This window comes from Enhydra lutris, unplaced genomic scaffold (assembly GCF_002288905.1).
Source record: "Enhydra lutris kenyoni isolate GAN:26980312 unplaced genomic scaffold, ASM228890v2 scaffoldscaffold97, whole genome shotgun sequence".
NCBI classification, from domain to species: Eukaryota; Metazoa; Chordata; class Mammalia; order Carnivora; family Mustelidae; genus Enhydra; species Enhydra lutris.
The window spans coordinates 1,160,429-1,180,471 of NW_019154181.1; the positions used below are offsets into that span (position 1 = coordinate 1,160,429).

General features: G+C 62.5%; 1 protein-coding gene across 2 annotated transcripts in view; it reads left to right on the forward strand.

The window, feature by feature from the left end:
• LOC111139228 (retinoic acid induced 1) overlaps positions 1–20,043 on the forward strand; it is a 117,300-nt gene that overhangs the window by 92,920 nt on the left and 4,337 nt on the right. For both annotated transcript variants that reach the window (XM_022491429.1, XM_022491430.1), the window contains exons 3-4: positions 8,535–14,100; positions 18,253–18,346. In XM_022491429.1, coding sequence (XP_022347137.1) covers positions 8,551–14,100; positions 18,253–18,346 — 5,644 coding nt within the window. In that variant the 5' untranslated portion in view covers positions 8,535–8,550. The remainder of the gene's footprint in view (positions 1–8,534; positions 14,101–18,252; positions 18,347–20,043) is intronic.

Below are 20,043 nucleotides of genomic sequence, written 5' to 3' on the forward strand. Positions count from 1 at the left end.
AATTAGGCAGCAAGAGGATTTGACACGCCGTGGCGGCCTGACAGGCGGCTTCCTCCCCTGGGGGCTGGGGGGATGGGGGGCGCCAATTCCTCGGCGCCCCCAGGTGGAACGGGGCTGGGAGGGGCTGGCTTGCTGAGCCTCCCCAACGTGAGGGTGCTGCGCAGAGTGGGTGTCAAAGGCAGGGAAGGGAGGGCTTGTTCCCACCCAGGCTGGGGAAGGAGGGGGACATTCTCTGGCCCCTCCAGAAAGCTGGGGTGTCCAATAGGAGAACCTTGACCTCTCCCTTGTTTTGGCTTCCAGCTCCAGAGTTCATTTTCTGGTGCACCAAGGGGCCCAGAGCTGTAGAGGGATCTCAGACCTGCTGGATGTCCTGGACAAGTCACCGTCCCTCTCTGGGCTTTGGTTAATCTCTCCAAAACAAGGGGGGAAGTTTGACCTAGAATATGCTCTGTAGAAAGTGGCTTCTGGTGGCTCACTGCTGCTGCCAGCTGGCCTTGTGGGCAGGAGCCAGAGGGAGAGGTAGGCAGCACCAGGTCAAGAAACCCCTCTCCAGCCTGGGCTGCAGACCAGTGGGCCCCAAAGGCACATGGGAGAGTACCAGCCCCCCAGCAGCCACATGGGCAGGTAACAAATCAGGATGACTTTGACTTTGCAGGATTGCCAGGGATTGGTGCCCTGAGAACGGGGCGGGGGCCGGGGGAGATCTGACTATTGGCAGCTGGCCCCCCCGAAGTGGGGGAGGGGAGATAAGTGCAGGTCTCCCACTTGCTCTCTTCTGCCTCCAGCCTCATTGGGCTGCTCCTTCCATCTGGTGGGCCCTCACCCTTCCTCACTTAATTACACCCTCCTGCCAGCCTCCCCTGATCACCTCTACCCCAACCTTGCACCCTCCTGGGTGTTTGTCTGCCTTGGGAGGACAGGGGCCCTGCTACTTTTTCCTCTGTATCTTCAGCCCCCAACTCCACCCCACCCCATCTGATAGTAAGCTGTATAGAAATGGGCTTGGTGAGGGAGTGGCTGTGACTGGGGATGTGGACGACAGAGCAGAAGCCAGGGCTTTCCTTCCTGATTGGCTACTGCATCAGTCCTGGCTGGTCTTCAGGCCTCTCTTTGGGCAGCATCCCTTAGAACTGTGAGGAGGTTAAATGATGCACCCAGGCTAGCGCTGAACCCCTCACCCATCCCATCTGCCCAGCCATCTGGGCAATATTTAACTGGCAGCTAGCCTGGACAGTTTCTGCACTTAGGGCGTAGGACCAAACAGATGAAGAAGCCCCTGCCCTCATCAGGCTACATTCTGCCGAGGGCGGTGCATGTAAAGCAGCTCATTATGCCATTAATTATGTAATTACCACTGTGATAAGTGCCACCAAGGATCCCTGCAGGGACCCAGCAAAGGGAAGGGGGGATCAGCAGGGCCTCATCTGGCACCTGGGGTGGAATGGCCCGAAGGCAGGCCTCCTGCCTTCCAGCCTTTGCGGCTCCCCCACGGCTGAGCACCTCTGAACTTGACCTTCCCTGAAGGGCCCGAGCTGCTCAGGCCCCACTTCCTCCCTGAGCCCGGCCTGGGAGCTCAACCTGCAGCTCCACTCCCTGCTTCCCTGGTCTCGGGACTTCTCCCAGGGCCCAGGGAAGGTTCTGGCTGCTCCCACTGTTGTCATTCCTTCACACTGAACGCCTGCCTGCGCCCTGGCCACCTGCTAAGTGCCCAGACTCTGCTCCCGACCAGGCCCTGGCTCTGTCCTTGCAAATGTGGACCAGTTACGCCAGCGTTCGACACCCCGGAGCTTGTCATGAGCGGCAGCCCACAGACGGGCCCTCTTCAACTCTGGGGTGTTAAACTTTTTACTTGGTCAGTAACATTTATTAAAATGAGAGACTTCCCTTCTTATTTAAACAAAACAAAACAGATCTCCGAAACTGGAGCCCTTCTTCCCACGAGGCAGCAGCAGTTGGCCCCCAGTTCAGCAGGGCGCCCCTCGCTTTATTTGGGACCTGGGACCCTCCCTGTGTCTCCATCCCCACCTGCTGGCTTCACCCAGGTGCATTGCCTGCCAGGCCCAAATGAATGAGTGGTTGTGGCCATAAGCCCCCCATGCCCACCCGGTTGCTCTCTTCGCTGCCATCGACGGCTGGTTCTGGATATTTCCATAGGATTAATGTGACATGGACACGTTATTCATTCAATACATATTTCTTGTGCGGAGATATGGGAATAGAGCTGTGAATAAAACGGGCCAAAACACCTGCTCTCGGGGAACCGTATCTAAAGGAGAGACCAGCTGTAAAGCCAGCCACGTGACTTATGACAAGGAGAGGAACACTTGGTAGAAGAGCAAGGGGACTCTTCCAGGCACAGTGGTCAGAGTGGGGTCCCTGGGAAGGTGACACGAGCAAAAGTCTTGTTGGAGCCCAGGGAGTGAGGCGCGCATAGATCAGAACGGCCTTCATCTTCCCAGCTCAGGAAGCAGCCAGACAAGCTAGTAGCTGATGAGACCACGTCTCCAGGGAAGTCAGGGTCCCTCGGGGCCTGTGGGGTGTCCCTCAAGGACAGGCTGGGGTGAGGGTTTGGGCTCTCTCTCACCTTTGCCTGCCCTCAGAGCTGTCAGACACGCAGATCCCGTCTCATCCACATTGCGTGGCTGCCCGCAAGGCCGGGAGCATCTGGGGGCTTGGTGGGGGGCATCTCGAACAGACCTGGAGGCCTCCCCGCCCTGCCTTGTGGGTCCCCTCAGACACCCACAGCAGCCTCTGTATCAGTGCGTTGATTTGCTGACCCTGGGGTCCCTGAATGGGTGGGCAACCAGACCCTAGCCCTCCTAGGAGTCAGGACGCTGCCCCCCGCCAACCCGGTCCCCTTTTGTGCTCATTTTGACAACGAGGGGGAGAGGTGGTGATTTCTTTTTTGTTGAATGGTGAATAAAATGATCTAAAAACAATTACCGTCAGTAAGAGACTGGTAAGTACTGAGCTAATAGGCCAGTCTCCCCCCTGCTCTGGTCTGGGGTGGGGGGCCGGGTTCTGGAAGGCCAACAGTGCAGCTGCTGCTCAATCCCGTCCTGCTGTCCTGTTACCCCATGATTCCCAGCGGGGGACAGCTGCCTGGCCACCCAGACCACGAGGCCAGGTCCGGGGGCCCGTTGACCACCACACCTTGAAACCGGATGTGGGGCACTGGGGTGTGGCTGTGGAGTGGCCCTCAGCTTTAGAAGTCAGCCTTCTGGGGAGACCTGGGTCCTGCCAGGTCTGGGCTGTGAGACTCCCACAGGTTACTCCTCCTGGAAATGGTGTTGTGGCTTCCTAACTGGGCCTGGCACTTCCAGAAACTAGCACAGTCCACACAGTCCACACTCCACACACCCTGCATTGCCCCAGGGGCACCCTCCTGGAGGTTAGACCCCGAGGACGGGATCTTCACGGGCCTTAGGAGTGTCTCAGAGGCCTCTGCAGCTGGGGCCTTGGAGGAGACCGCATTGGTGGGCTTCAAGGCAAGGCTTTCCAAACGTCTGGGAAGTCCAGAAGCCTCTGTTCCCTGTTGAGACTTCCTCCAAAGAGCCCTGAGATCCTGCCTCGCCTGGGGTTCCTAGCCTCAGAGACGGAGGCTGGCTGGGGGCTTGCCCCACATCTGGAGAGAGGCAAGGCGGTCTTCCCAAGGCTTGCCCTTCTTCCCTGTAACTTGCCGCTGGGGTGTATGCTGACCCCCATGGGGTTCTCCCATGGAGCTTGCATGGGTGCCCGTGAATGAAGAGCAGTGCGTGTCAAGTGTGTTGGGGGTGCTACCCATATGGGGTGGTCTTCAGTGGCCCTCCTTTGAGGTGGGGGCTGCCTTGTTCTCTGGGATTCTTTATCCCCCAGGATGGTCCCCTTTTGCCCTAGTAGGCTTGGGTCCCTCCCTCCCCACCAGCCCCGGGGGGCCAAGGACCCTAACCCTCCCCTAGAGCCTGCAAGGACTGAGTTGTTTGTCTTGTGGATTTCTTGGAAGCTCATCCCTTCCCCTATTCAAGCCCGGCCCTTAGAATTCAAAGTAGACCCCACAGGACAGCAGGAAAACTGGCTAGTGATTTATCATTTTAATCGAGGTTTCCTACTTAGTATTCAGCACTCACCATGGAGGGATGGGGAGGCCCAGGGTGGTCCTACCTTCTTCACTCCTTGCTGGACACCCCCTGCCCCATCCCCTGCCTCCTGACCTGGGTAACTTTCTCCTTCTTCCTAGTTCCCAGGCCTTGAGTGGGCTGGGTTATCACATTTTCCCCTGCAGCTACAAATCAAGAAACCAGGTCATAAAACAACCTTGGGTAAGTGGGTGGGATGGAACCAGCGGCTTCACAGCTGCTGCTGGAGAACGGAAAGCTTCCTTTTCTCTTCATCCTCTCCCTCTCTTCCTCTCTGTCTCCCACCAGCCCTCTCCCTCAGGGAGACTTCCAGTCACAGCCTCCCAGCTGGGCTCCACTGGGTCCCCGTGGGAGCTGCGGCAGCTCTCATCTACCCTGCCCGGGGTACTGGAGGGGCTGTGGGCCCAGGGACCTCTCTCTGAGGCTGCCCAGGGACACCAGTTACCTGGGTGACAGCAGGCGGCCAGTGACCACCACTGCTCATGAGTGGACTTCCCTGTGGGGTCTGGCTCCCTGAATAAGTGGGGAGGGGGGGTCCTGGCCTAGCCTTCAGGTCCTCAGGGGCTGCAGAGGGCCCCTCTGCCCTCCCCTTCCAGCACCTTCTTGCTGCCATGCTCCAAGATGCTTTTTTTTTTTTTTTTTAAGATTTTATTTATTTGACAGAGAGAGATCACAAGTAGGCAGAGAGTCAGGCAGAGAGAGGACGAAGCAGGCTCCCTGCTGAGCAGAGAGCCCAATGCAGGCTCCATCCCAGGACCCTGAGATCATGACCTGAGCCTAAGGCAGAGGCCTTAACCCACTGAGACACCCAGGCGCCCCTCCAAGATGCTTTCTTGTAGGTGGGAGTTCTTGGTGTGGGGTCCGGGGAAGGGAACGTGCACTCTGGGTCTGGTGATCTGGCAAAAGGAACTGCACTATGGGTAGGCTCAAAGGTCGGTCTTTTGCTCTCTGAACCTCATCTTTTTTACCTGGAAGAGCAGAACAAAGTGTTACTGAGCAGACCTGCACAGAGTAAGCACTCTGGCCAATGCCAAGGGTGCCCCTGCCACCCCTACCTCCAGTGCTTTTGACTCGAGGGCAGAGGGCTGGGCACGGCATGTTCCCGCCCCCCACTTCCTGCCTTATGGGGGGAACGGCAGTGAGCATCAGTCGGTAGCCCAGGGTCTGCTCTGCTCCCTCGGTCCAGGGGCCTGGGACGACTGCCCTTCAGGAGTCCTCATAAGGGACTTGTGTCCTAAGCACTGTTTATCAGGTGCCTAGAGGATGCTCAAGGCTGACTTCCTCCCTCCCCGCAAGAACTTCAGAGATCAGGCCTTGTGCGGACCCAGTGTCCACAAGAAGTGGACACGGGAAGCAAGGATGGGGAGGTGGACTGGACCCGAAGGAGCCCCGAGAGGATGTGTTAGAGGGTGTCCTCCCTGGGCCCCACACCTTCTCCCTCCAGCTGAACCCACTAAGGCCAAACCCCCGGGTCTGTCCCCGCTCTGCCCCCTCCCCTGCCCAGGTTCAGAGGTCACCATCTCTGCCAAAGGGGCCCCCTCCTGCTGCCGCCCACCTCTGTCTGCTGCCTGCCTCTCTCCCCCTTCCTTGTCCTGTCCTAGTGCTCTTGAAAAGTAATCATAATCATAATAATTAATAACAACAGAGCCTGTGGCAGGCCTGAGGCAGCTCTTAAAGAGGCAGCGCCCCATTTTCTCCTGGCAGAGCTGGTGGGCCTCATTGGCTCTGGGAGCCCAGCTTTGATGCCATGCCTTTGTTCCCGCACCCCCCCCACCGCCTCCCGCACGCGCCCCCCCCCCCCCGGAGGTTGAAGGGTGGTGTTGGGGTGAGCATTTTTGCCTGCATTCTCCATCAGGCACTGGGCTTCTCGTATTTTAATTGAACTGTCTTCTCTTAGAGATAGATGCTTCCTCCGCACCCAGCTGCTCGGGTGTATTGGGAAACCCGCCTTTAATACAGCTCGGCTAAATTAAAAGACACAGCAGCTGGACTGATTAAAGCCGGGGAGGGGTGCAGGCGGGGGGAGAAGGACGACACTGGTCATAGCACTCTCTTTTTAAGTAATGTTTCTGGTAATGCATTTTGGAGAATGTGAAGAAAAATAAAAAATAAAACATAAAAAAAGCCGGAGAAATGTTAATGATATCCACAGGACACTCAGCAGGAAATGGGAGCGATCTGGGACTAATAAAAGCCGAAATGTAATTTGTGCAGATATACGAGGCTCCTGTCTCCAGTGCAGGGGGCCTGGGTGGGCGCATTCCGGGCTCATAAACACGGGCTGGGGACGGAGGCGGGGCGCGCAGTGCAGTGGCCCCTAGAGCGGGCTCTGCTGGCCAGGGGCTGCTGCCAGGCGGTGACACCTCAAAAAAAGTGACTTCCCCTGCCAGCCTCGTTGTGCGCCTACTCATTTCCTCTGCCCAAGGGTGGGAGGGGGCCTGCCGGCACCCTTGTCCGCAGAGCTGCCTCCCTGGCTGAGCCACCGAGCCAGAACCAAGTGCCACCTCCCGCTCCTCTGGGCCGAGGCGGCGTCACCACGGCAGGCACCTCACGTCACGTTGGATCCACGCCACCAGGGATGGGACTGAAGTGGGTCAGAAGGGCGGGCACGTTTTTCCTTGCTGGGGATGCCTGTGAAAACCCCGGGGACAGGCAGGAGGGAAGGCCGCCGGGCGGTATTCATTCATCGTGGGGCCTGGTGGACAGGGGCTCACCTTGTGGGACACGGGTCCCCTCTCACAGCAGCCCCAGGCACATCTAGCCCTGAGTCAGGGTCAGCTGACTGCCCAGGTCAGGGGAGGTGGGCCCGGGCTGTGCTAACAGGGCTCCTGGGGGCTTCTGGCTCCCCAGACTCGCCCCGCTCAGCTGGATGGAGCCCCTCCCCGTCCCCCTCCCTGGTCAGTCCCAGCACTGCGAAAGGCTCTAAGTGGGATCCGGGCGGAGAATAGAGGAGGGAGCCCCCCATCCCCTCACTCCACATCTCTGTCTTCTTTCTCACGTCTGTGTGTCCGTGTGCCCTCGGTGCCTCTTTATTCCTTTCCGGTCCCTCCTGTAACCCTGGAATCTTGTGGCCCGAAGCAGACCACCCCTTCCTCTGTCGCTGTTGGGAATGGCTGAGAACTGGACCGTCCCCCGTACCCTCTGGGGGACCCGGGCCTCTCTTTCCGCCTCTTGGCCCCCCGACCAGCGGCATGGTTGTGGGTAAATCCTGATCCCCCTGGGCCTCTGGCTGAGTGCCAGACTCCTCCATGCAGTATCTCCTGAGCCTGGAACATTCCTTGCTTCCCCCACCTCCCTCCTCCAAGGGCCTTCTGGGACGACCTGGCCTCCGGTCAGGGGCATCTTTAGCCTGGGCGCTGCAGGCCGGCCTGTTGTGTGAATCTAGTTGCTCTGCCCTGAAGCACCCCCCCCCTTCTTTGGGGTCATTTCCTGGTCCAAGATCCTGCTTTGGGACTACTTAGACCTCACCAGGGGCCTGAGCCCCTGAAATCATAAACAGATGGGCTCTTGGCCTGGCGTGCCTGGGTGCTGACCCTGTGGAGCTGGAGACGGGAGGGGCCAACCAGGAGGGCCAGGGCGGCCTCATGCCCAGCTGTGGGGTGCTTCTCTGTGGCCAAGGGACTGCGGCTCTGTCCCCCATTAGCATGCACTCCCTCACTCTGGGCCACGTAATTTGTTTACGCACCTATGATATCAAAAACAGAAGGCAGGTGCTGCTGTCCTGCGTTACTGGGAGTCGGAGAAGGGGGACGTTTATGCCTACAATGGCTCCACAGTCCCTAATCGACGTCTGCTAGGAGGAACAGACAGATTCCAGATGGCATGGCAGTGATAGAGAGGTGTGTGTGTGTGTGTGTGTGTACGCGCGCGGTCTCTGCCAGCCTTGGTGAGTGGCTTCCCTGGGCAGGGGCGACCCTTCCTTGGTCCTGGCACGGCTGGGTCACATTCGAACATTGCTGCCCTGGGACTTGATGGCAGGACCCGGCAGGACCCAGCCGGCCCCAGGGGACAGGGGAGTGGGAATTGCTCTGCTAAATGATTCTGCTGGCAGGGAGGCTCAGGGAGTGGTGGGTGAGGTGGAGGGAAGGACCTGCCCGCCCCAGCAGGGTCTGGGGGCCCTGGGGCAGCAGGGGGACCCAGAGGGGGGCAGGGGGCGGCAGGTCTGCGCCTCCCCGCTGCAGTGGCTGTCCTTGCCCGGGCAGCGGGGGCCGACGTGGGAGCGGGAATTACAGAGCACACCTCCCTGACACAAGTTGTCAATATGTGCACAGCTGGTAGGGGGGCTCAGGCCAAGGAGAGACCATTAAGAGCTGCAGGGGAGAGGGCAGGCGGGAGGCCGGCTTTCGGCTTTCGGAGGGGAAGGGAAATGGCCCCTCTGAATCACTCTCCCCCTCCCTCTCTCCCTTTCTCTTTTCACAGATAACCAGCCCGAGTCATGCAGTCTTTTCGAGAAAGGTGTGGTTTCCATGGCAAACAACAGAACTACCAGCAGACCTCACAGGAGACATCTCGCCTGGAGAATTACAGACAGCCGGGCCAGGCCGGGCTGAGCTGCGACCGGCAGCGGCTGCTGGCTAAGGACTATTATAACCCGCAGCCCTACCCAGCCTACGAGGGTGGCGCCGGCACACCCGCTGGCTCGGTGCGGGGCAGCAAGGGCCTGGCCTCCCAGCCGTCCCTGCAGGGCCGGCCGGCCTTCTCGGGCTATAGTGTGCCGGACAGCAGCCCGTACCCTGGCCGCTACTCGGGCGAGGAGAGCCTGCAGGCCTGGGGGGCCCCCCAGCCGCCGCCCCCGCAGCCGCAGCCCCTGCCCGGGGGCGTGGGCAAATATGACGACAGTTTGATGAAAAAGGCAGCGGTGCCCCCTGGCAGGCAGTACCCAGAGCAGGGTGCCCAGCTGCCCTTCCGGACTCACTCTCTGCACGTCCAGCCTCAGCTGCCGCAGCCCCAGCAGCCCCTGGCGTACCCCAAACTCCAAAGGCAGAAACTGCAGAACGACATGGCCTCACCCCTGCCCTTCCCCCAGGGCAGCCACTTCCCCCAGCACTCACAGTCTTTCCCCCCTTCCTCCACCTACTCCTCCGGGGGCCAGGGCACGCAGGGGGGCGGTGGCGGGGGCGGCGGGGGCGGGCAGGGGGCCCACTCCTACAAGAGCTGCACCGCACCATCTGCACCGCCCCACGACAGGCCACTGACCGCCAACGCCAGCCTGGCCCCGGGGCAGCGGGTCCAGAACCTTCACGCCTACCAGTCCGGCCGCCTGGGCTATGAGCAGCAGAAGCAGCAGCAGCAGCAACAGCAGCAGCAGGCGGCCCTCCAGAGCCGGCACCATGCCCAGGAAACCCTCCATTACCAAAGCCTCGCCAAGTACCAACACTACGGGCAGCAGGGCGCGGGCTACTGCCAGCCGGACGCGGCCGTGCGGACTCCTGAGCAGTACTACCAGACCTTCAGCCCCAGCTCCAGCCACTCGCCCGCGCGCTCTGTGGGCCGCTCGCCCTCCTACAGCTCCACCCCGTCGCCGCTGATGCCAAACCTGGAGAACTTTCCCTACAACCAGCAGCCGCTCGGCACCGGCGCCTTCCCCGCGGGCATCACGGACCACAGCCACTTCATGCCCCTGCTCAACCCCTCCCCGACCGATGCCGCCGGCACGGTGGACACCCAGCCCGGCAACTGCAAGGCGCCGCCCAAGGACAAGCTGCCCGAGAACCTGCTGTCGGACCTCAGCCTGCAGAGCCTCACGGCCTTGACCTCCCAAGTGGAGAACATCTCCAACACGGTCCAGCAGCTGCTGCTCTCCAAGGCCGCCGTGCCGCAGAAGAAGGGCGGCAAGAACCTGGTGTCCAGGACCCCGGAGCAGCACCGGAGCCAGCACTGCAGCCCCGAGGGCAGCGGCTACTCGGCCGAGCCGGCGGGCACGCCGCTGTCCGAGCCACTGAGCAGCACGCCGCAGTCAACGCACGCCGAGCCGCCCGAGGCCGACTACCTGAGTGGCTCCGAGGACCCGCTGGAGCGCAGCTTCCTCTACTGCAACCAGGCCCGCGGCAGCCCCGCCAGGGTCAACAGCAACTCGAAGGCCAAGCCCGAGTCGGTGTCCACCTGCTCGGTGACCTCGCCCGACGACATGTCCACCAAGTCCGACGACTCCTTCCAGAGCCTGCACGGCAGCCTGCCGCTCGACAGCTTCTCCAAGTTCGTGGCGGGCGAGCGGGACTGCCCGCGGCTGCTGCTCAGTGCCCTGGCGCAGGAGGACCTGGCCTCCGAGATCCTCGGGCTGCAGGAGGCCATTGGCGAGAAGGCTGAGAAGGCCTGGGCCGAGGCGCCCGGCCTGGCCAAGGACGCCAGCAAGCCTCCTCCCTTCTCACTGGAGAACCACAGCGCCTGCCTGGACTCCGTGGCCAAGAACTCGTGGCCACGGCCGGGGGAGCCAGAGGCCCTGCCCGAGTCCTTGCAGCTGGACAAGGGTGGCAGCGCCAAGGACTTCAGCCCGGGGCTGTTCGAAGACCCTTCTGTGGCCTTCGCCGCCCCGGACCCCAAGAAGACGACCGGTCCCCTCTCCTTTAGCGCCAAGGCGACGCTTGGGGCCGCCACGTCGGACCCTGCTGCGGCCACCTTTGACTGCTTCCCGGACGCGAGCACCGCCAGCTCGGCGGACGGCGCCAACCCCTTTGCCTGGCCCGAAGAGAACCTGGGGGACGCTTGTCCCCGGTGGGGTCTGCACCCCAGCGAGCTCACCAAGGGCCTGGAGCAGGGCGGGAAGGCCTCCGACGGCGTGGGCAAGGAGAATGCCCACGAGGCTTCGGCCTGCCCAGGCTTCCAGGAGGAGGCGCCACCTGGGGAGAAGGCCACCGTGCCTCGGGACTCCACGCAGGAGGAGGCGGGCGGGGTGAAGGAGGAGGTGGGCGGGCTGCTGCAGTGCCCCGAGGTGGGCAAGGCCGACCGCTGGCTAGAGGACAGCCGGCACTGCTGCTCGGCCGCCGACTTTGGGGACCTGCCCCTGCTGCCGCCGCCCGGCAGGAAGGAGGACCTGGAGGCGGAGGAGGAGTACTCCTCCCTGTGCGAGCTCCTGGGCAGCCCCGAGCAGAGGCCGGGCCTGCCGGACCCGCTCTCACCGAAGGCACCCCTGCTGTGCACCAAGGAGGAGGTGGAGGAGGTGCTGGACTCCAAAACCGGTTGGGGCTCCCCGTGCCACCTGTCCGGCGACTCTGTCATTTTGCTGGGCCCCACCGTGGGCGCCGAGTCCAAGGTCCAGAGCTGGTTTGAGTCCTCCCTGTCGCACATGAAGCCGGGCGAAGAAGGCCCCGACGGGGTGCTGGCGCCCGGTGACACCGCCACCCTGGCCCCAGAGGCCTCCCTGGCCCAGAAGGCCAGCAAGCCGGCCGTGCCCGAGGCGCCCATTGCTAAGAAAGAGCCCGTGCCACGCGGCAAAAGCTTACGGAGCCGGCGGGTGCACCGGGGGTTGCCGGAGGCCGAGGACTCCCCGTGTCGGGCGCCCGTGCTGCCCAAGGACCTCTTGCTCCCGGAATCCTGCACCGGCCCTCCGCAGGGACAGATGGAAGGAGCGGGAGCCCCGGGCCGGGGGGCCTCGGAAGGGCTCCCGAGGATGTGCACACGCTCCTTCACGGCCCTGAGCGAGCCCCGCACGCCTGGACCCCCAGGCCTGACCACCACCCCCGCCCCCCCGGACAAACTGGGGGGCAAGCAGCGAGCCGCCTTCAAGTCCGGCAAGCGGGTGGGTAAGCCGTCACCCAAGGCGGCCTCCAGCCCCAGTAACCCAGCCGCCCTGCCCGTGGCCTCAGACAGCAGCCCTATGGGCTCCAAGACCAAGGAGACAGACTCGCCCGGCACCCCAGGCAAGGACCAGCGCTCCATGATCCTGCGGTCCCGCACGAAAACCCAGGAGGCGTTCCACTCCAAGCGGCGGCGGCCCTCCGAGAGCCGTCTCCCCAGCTGCCGTGCCACCAAGAAACTGCTGGCCAATAACCACCTGCCTGCCCCGTTCAAGGTCTCTGGCAGCCCCCAGAAGGAGGGCAGGGCCAGCCAGCGGGCCCGGGTGGCCAAGCCTGGCGCAGGCAGCAAGCTCTCCGACCGGCCCCTCCATGCGCTCAAGAGGAAGTCGGCCTTCCTGGCGCCTGTTCCCACCAAGAAGCGGAACCTGGTTCTGCGGAGCGGCAGCGGGGGGGACGTGAAGGAGGAGGGGGCTGAGGACCCCTCCCCCCTCTTCAAGAGGATGGCTTCGCCCAAGAAGGCCAAGCCCGCCAAGGGCAACGGAGAGCCTGCCGTGAAGCCCCCGCCCCCGGAGACCCCTGACACCTGCCTGAAGCTCGCCTCGCGGGCGGCCTTCCAGGGGGCCATGAAGACCAAGGTGCTTCCGCCCCGGAAAGGCAGGGGCCTCAAGCTGGAGGCTATCGTGCAGAAGATCACCTCGCCCAGCCTGAAAAAGTTTGCGTGCAAGGTTCCGGGGGCCCCTCCCGGAAACCCCCTGAGTCCTTCTCTCCCTGAGAAGGACCGTGGGCTCAAGAGTGCGGGGGGCAGCCCAGTTGGGGCAGGAGAAGGTCTCTTAAATGTGGGCCCTGGGCAGAAGCTCCCGGCAGCTCCGGGGGCCGACCTGTTATGCAGAAATCCAACCAACAGATCCTTAAAAGGCAAACTCCTAAACAGTAAAAAACTGTCCTCGACTGACTGTTTCAAAACTGAGGCCTTCACATCCCCAGAGGCCCTGCTGCCCGGGGGGACTGCCCTGGCACCTAAGAAGAGAAGCCGGAAAGGCAGGGCTGGAGCCCTCGGACTCCCCAAAGGTCCCCTGGAGAAGCGGCCCCATCTAGGCCCGGCTCTGCTCCTGACCCCCCGAGACAGGGCCAATGGCACTCAGGGGGGCGGTGAGGACAGCACTGGTGGGGGAGGCAAAAAGCCAAAGACGGAGGAGCTGGGCCTGGCCTCCCAGTCCCCTGAGGGCCGGCCCTGCCAGCCCCAGACAAGGGCGCAGAAGCAGCCGGGCCACGCCAACTACAGCAGCTATTCCAAGCGAAAGCGCCTCACTCGGGGCCGGGCCAAGAACACCACCTCCTCACCCTGTAAAGGACGTGCCAAGCGGCGGCGGCAGCAGCAGGTGCTGCCCCTGGACCCCGCCGAGCCTGAAATCCGACTCAAGTACATTTCCTCGTGCAAGCGGCTTCGAGCAGACAGCCGCACCCCGGCCTTCTCGCCCTTTGTGCGGGTGGAGAAGCGAGACGCATTCACCACCATATGCACTGTGGTCAACTCCCCTGGGGAGGAGCCCAAGCCCCACAGGAAGCCTTCCTCCTCCGCCTCCTCTTCCTCATCCTCATGCTCGTTCTCCTTGGATGCGACCGGGGCCTCCTTGGCCACGCTCCCTGGAGGCTCTGTCCTGCAGCCACGGCCCTCCCTGCCCCTCTCCTCCACCATGCATCTGGGGCCCGTGGTCTCCAAGGCCCTGAGTACCTCTTGCCTTGTTTGCTGCCTCTGCCAAAACCCGGCCAACTTCAAGGACCTCGGGGACCTCTGTGGGCCCTACTATCCCGAACACTGCCTCCCCAAAAAGAAGCCAAAACTCAAGGAGAAGGTGCGGCCGGAGGGTACCTGTGAGGAGGCCTCGCTGCCCCTCGAGAGAACACTCAAAGACCTTGAGTGCGCAGCCACAGCAGCCGCTGGAAAGCCCCCGCGGCCCGAGGGCCCGGCCGACCCCGCCAAGCAGGGCTCGCTGCGCACCAGCGCCCGGGGCCTGTCCCGGCGGCTACAAAGTTGCTACTGCTGTGACGGTCGGGGGGACGGTGGTGAGGAGGCAGCCCCCACCGACAAGAGCCGTAAGCACGAGTGCAGCAAGGAGCCACCAGCCGAGCCTGGCGGGGACACCCAGGAACACTGGGTGCACGAGGCCTGCGCCGTGTGGACGGGCGGGATCTACCTGGTAGCCGGGAAGCTCTTTGGGCTACAGGAGGCCATGAAGGTGGCCATGGACATGGTAAGAGGCTGGCCCGGCTGGGGCGGGGAGCTTGGGGTCCACAGGACAGGCAGGTGAGCCATCAGGAAGCCCCCTCCTCTTTGCCAGCGCCAAGGTTTGGGCCATACACAGCCTACGTCACAGATTCCTCTCTGGGGAGTTTTGGGGTGGAGCGGAGGCCGAGGCAGGACATGCTCGCCTGCCCCGTCCCTGACTTCCCACTTCGGCCCATCGGCCTGCCTAGCCTGGCACCCAGCACCTTCCGGCCCCATGCTGTGCGATCAGCTGACCTGCCGGGGGCCCCAGAAAACAGGCCGCCTCCCAGAAGGGACATCAGGGCAGCCTACAAAAGCAGGTTGCCCCATCCGGTACCTACGGGTCCCCTTAGGCTCTAAGGTGGAGCTGGGGCTTAGGGAGAGAGCTCTCCGCGCACGGTGGGTCGGATGTGTCCCCCGAAGGCAGGGCGGTCTGGGGACCTCTCAGCACCAGTCATACCGTGTTCCTGGAGGACCTCCAGTCCCTGAGGTCTGTGAGCAGGAGCTCTGGCTGCCTTCTTGCTTCAGATCCCAACACTGGCCCATCCCTCCCCACATGACCAGGGCATGGGTCGTCACCTCTTTGTACCCCGACGTCCTCATTGCAGGCGTGGGCACGGTGGTGGCTGCCACTGCTGGGGGGCTGTGAGGGCCGAGTGAGTTCATGCCCGTGAAGCTGCCAGGCCTGTCTGAACGCCCACCGACGGTCCTCCGCCAGGACGCGGAACACGGCCGGGTCACGGCTCGCAAGCTCTGTTAGTACCACTCCAGCTACGGGGGGTCCTCGCTTGTCACGCTCCCTTCCCAGGGTGCAGGCGGCCCCAGTGAGCAGTCAGGGACTTGGGGCTGGGGTCAGCGGTCTCTTCCTGGGGCCTGTGCTCTTGCCCGCCCCCACCAACACACACACACACAGACGGACAGCCACTTCTGAGACGGGACACTCTGCCCGGCCCCAGGGCACAGCCCCTCCCATTGCCTGCCCAGCCGCTGTGCCCGAGGGCCTCCACCTCCGCTGGTTTCCTGCAGCCACCTTCCACTGCCGTGGGCCATGGTGGGAGACCTTTCCAGGCCCGAGGAAACCCCACCTCCAACAGGACACCTGCCACTTTCCATGTCTATCCCTTCCTCTCTTTTTCTCTCTGTCACTGCTCTTGGCTCCTTCCCAGCCATCCTGAAATGGGCTCAGGGCACGTCCATCATTAGAAAGTAATACATTCAGAACACCAGTTCCCTCCTCCAACGCATATGCCCCACCAGGCCTCCCATCCAGGCCCTCCCCGCCTCCATGGCTCTGGGCCAGGCTGTGCTGCTTCTCCATCCTTCTCTGAGGCAGGGCCCGATCCAGTCTCTTCCATGGTGGTGAGCTAATCGAGCATGGGCTAAGCCTAAGTCTGTTCCAGGGCTCTGGTCTTACCTGTGGGACCTGCCCTATGCCCAAAATGGCCTCGTGGCCTCCCACCACTGGGACCATCCCTGGGAAGGTCAAGATGGGGTTGGGGAGGGAACTGGGGGGTGGTGAGGACACACACCAGCAGGCTTCACTGCTCCCCAGCCACATCTTCTTACCTCCCCCAGGGCAGCTCAGATGGGATCTAAAAGGCCTCCCTGCCACGAATGGTCCTGGGCTGGGCCAGGGCTGGCAGCTGGGCTGTGAGCCTCAGAGGGGCCCATTATTATTATTATTATTTAAGATTTTATTTATTTATTTGACAGAGAGTACAAGCAGGGGGAGCAGCAGGGAGAGGGAGAAGCAGGCTCCTGCTGAGCTGAAAGCCCAACGTGGGGCTCGATCCCAGGACCCTGGGATCATGACCCGAGCCGAAGGCAGACGCTTAACCGACTGAGCCACCCAGGTGCCCCTCAGAGGGGCCCATTAAAGCATCCCCCCCCCCACCCAAAGGAGCAGACCATGCCCTCAGAACATTCTGAAGAGACGGTCAGGCTCTGAGACTTCCGAGGCTCCCGGCTCCATGCCCTCCCCTCCTGCAGCCTAGGCCTCCTGTCCCCACCAAGACCTCTTACTACCTTGGCTCCCGTGGTGACACACAGACCTGGGTTCAAATCTCAGCTCTGCCAAGAGTAGGTTCTGAGACTCCAGAAAGTCACTGCTCTCTGGGAGCCTTGGAAGGCTGCCCTCCGTTAGCGGGTGGTGGGGCTCCCCAGTTCACAGGGGGGCCCCGTCCAGCAGGGTTCCCAGCCCCTGCACACCTGTTGGTACCTTGGCCTCACTCGCCCTCTGGGGGCCAGAAGTTCTGAGGGGCCCTCAGGGACAGCCCTCTTTCTCCTCTGACCCCTCCTGCTGTCCCTCAGCCCTCCCACGCCACCTCCTGGGACCTCAGTTTCTCAGTCTGCCTAGAACCACTGTGGACCCCGTCTCCTATCCAGGTGAGGCCTGGCCACGGATGCAGAGGATGGGGGCGCGCTCTTCTCGCTGGGTGTTATTAGGAAGCTGCTAGCAAGGGCTCAGACCCCAGTTTGGGCCTCTCCACCAGCCTGGGAGCCTTTGGCAGGTTCACGAGCCTGGCTGGGGGAGCCGGGGCTCAGAGCCGGGGGGCTAGGCTCAGAAGGGCTCAAGGCCTCTGTCTCTCTGCGCCCTGATTTCTTCATGTCCAGAACGCCCCTCATTGGTTTTCTGGGGGGCCTCCGTGCAGGCGGAGGGGGCGTGAAGCCACTCTTCTGGCGGTTCCCCTTCCCTGAGGGCTTGGACCTGGGCTAGGCGCCCCCTCCTGCTCCGTCACATCTTCTTGGGCTGGAAATCCAGGGACTGTTGGCTTCCAGAGCCCCAGGAGTTCTCAGCCTTGACCCGAAGGCAACGGCCCATCTAAAGGCGTGCATGGAAACCTGATGTTCCAGAATATACCCAGCCCCACTCCCAGCTTGATGCCAGAGGGAGCGTTCCCAGGCATTTCCCCAGGGAAGGTGGGAGAAGACTTTCTCACTCCTGGCCTCTCCCAGATGCTGGGTGTGGGGTCTCAGTCGTGGACCTGGGACAAAGCGCACCCCTGGCCCCGAGCAGTACGGGTGGCGACTGCCCACTCCAAGCCCAGCTCAGCTATTTGGCTGCTGTGTGCTGTCAGGGAGGTTACTCGGCCTCTCTGAGCTCTCCTTGGCAACCTGGGTAGAATTGTGATAATATCAACATCATAAGTTATGAGGGTGGCTGCTTCCAGGCCCCGGGGCCCCTCATGAATGACCCATACCAGTGGCTTAGCGCTGGGACCTGGGCCTACCATCGCTCTGCTTGCCCATCTACTCCCCAACTCACATAGGGGGCTCTAGTTCCGGACTCTGGGTGATTTGGGGCCCAGCCTGTCCCTCTCCAGCCCCAGGGCTGCTCTCGATCTTCAGAGGGCCTTCCTGGGGTGGCCCAGCTGTTCCAGCCACATCCCTCTGCGGACAGCTGGGCAAGGTGTGGGGCACTGCGTGACATCTACAGCAACTCTGCCTTGTCCCCTCCTCCCTGCACCCAGGGAGTGCGGGGGGGCCCCTCAGAGGGCAGGACGGTTCCATCCTGGGCTCCGTGCTCTCGTGGCTGCTAGAAAGGGTAGAAGACGATGCTTACTGCCTTCACGCTCGCCTGGAGTGGAGGCCTCAGTTTCACTGTCTAGAAAGTGGGGTTCATGACAGTTCCCCCTCATCGAGAGCTGCTGGGAGGAGCCAGTGGGTAAAGACACGCCCCGCACCCTGCACACCGAACCCCACCCCCATGGCACCAGCCCGTGGCCACAGCCACAGCGGTGACTGGCGTCAAGACTTCTTGTCTGCTGGGCACATGGTGTCTCCCGTGTGATCTTCACGACCGCCCCATAGGGGGAGGCCCCGTCCCCCTTGCCCAGGTGGAGCCTGGGGAGTCTGGGTGACCAGCTGAGGTCACGTAGAGCAGAACAGCAGAGCTGGGATGTGAACCCACGAGGTTCAACATTTATCCATGAGGTTCAACATTTCCCTGCCCCAGGGGGCTCCCCTCATCCTAGCCCGGGGCTGCCACAGAATCAGCCCTCAGGCCACCTGCATCCTCCTCCCAGCCGTTCTCCAGGGACCCTCTCAGGGAGGGAGGGAGGCGGGGCCCGTGGGGGGCCCGTGGGGGACCCGGGCCTTCAGCTGCAGACTCACCCCATCTACCCTCTTTCTTCACCAGACCTGTTCCAGCTGCCAAGAAGCCGGGGCCACCATCGGGTGCGGTCACAAAGGGTGCAGCCATACCTACCATTACCCGTGTGCCAGCGATGCGGGTAAGAGCCAGCCCCAGGGGACAGGAGGGCCCGTCTGCACCTGCTCGCTCCCCCTCATCCCCTTCTCCCCTCGCTCCCCTGTCCCCGGGGCCAGCAGCGGGCGCACAGAACGGCAGACCGCATGGGCCGGAGGGGTCCGGGAGCCCCAAACCTCACCGAGCAGGCATGGAAACCCAGGCTCACAGACAGTCCTCCCTTCGTCCAAAGAAAGAGATGGCTCACTGTGGAACGGCAGTCCCCATGAGGCCAGATTTTAGGCGGCCTCAGAGGCCGCTCTGGTCTGCATTCCCAGGCAGTGGCGTTCTCACCGAGGGGATCTGGGCTCAGGACGCCTCTGCCCTCGGCTGCCCGGAGCCTGGGATCGGTCATCTCTTCTTGCTGGGGCTCTTCGGGGCAGGGAAAGAAGTAATGAACACTGCCCAGAAAATGCAGCCCCAGTCCTGTTAGCCCTTCAACTCTGGCTGCCTCCCCCGCCTCCCCTCCCCGACTCCTCTGACCTAGAACTGGGTGGGGGGAAGTTATCAGTGTCCCTGCCTCACGGATAGCAGCGCAGACACAGCCCCCAGCAGGCTCTCCCACTAGCTGGGGCCCCCTCCTCCCCACCTGAAGACCTGCTGCCTCTGCCGTGGGCCGAAGGGACCCCCTCACTGTACCCCCCCCTTGCCTGCCCACTTGGTCCCAGGCCAGCAGCAGCCCCAGCTGAGCCACCGCAGGAGCTCACGCAGGACTGAGTGGTGACAGGTCCTTGGCTGGGGCTGGGGCGCTAGGACTGCGCAGGGAGAAGGCTGGCTGCAGGGGGGCATGGGGCTGGGCTGCTCACGGGCTCCACTCCCCACTCTGCACACCATGAACCCGAGTTTAATGTGGACTCAGCCACTTAACCAGACGCATGGCCTTACCCCGGGAATAGCTACTGCGAGCTGCACCCCTCCTTCTACGGGGATTAATTCAGCACCCTCTCTGTGCCAGGCCCAGCGTCTGGCCCTGGCTCCTGGCCCCGGCTCTATCCCCGGCTCTATCCCCGGTTATGTCTTTACAGATAGGCTGCCTCCCCCGCCGCCATGCAGAGCAGCACGGACAGACTTTGCCTGTCTGGCTCCACATCCTGTGCTCTCTCTCTCTTTCTCTCTCTCCCCCCAGTACCGTCCAGCCTCCTGGGGGCTCACCAGTGAGTGGGATAGACTGGGAAATCATGATCCTTGCTTGCCCAAAGTTATGGAGCCCAGACAGGGTAGAGAGTGTGTGTGCTGTGGGAGAGATTAATCCTGTCTGAGCTGGGAGGGAATGCAGGAGGACTTCCCGGAGGAGGTGGCATTGTCACCAGGCCTCACAAGGTCAGGGGAGGTGCGCAGCAACTGGTAGTGGGCGGACGTACATACCAGGCTTAGAGTGATACAACTTCTGTTTTGAATGAAGTCTTCAGAGGATTCTCCATGTAACAGAGATGTCTGTAGAGCCCCAGGGATGGCCACAGGAAGGGGGCCTGGAAGCTGGGGGAGGAGAAGCTGACTCCATCAGAAGGGGCTTGCTGGTGCAGAGACCACATTGGCACTGAATGTGCAGGCCTGAGGGGGAGAGGGGTGTGGAGCCCGACCTTAGACTTCCCCATGTTGGGAAGCAGGTGTGAGGCCTGCGGGGGTGTGCTGCTCGCACCACTGGTTCAGGGGTGGGGGGGCTCTGGTCGGCTGTCGGGTCAG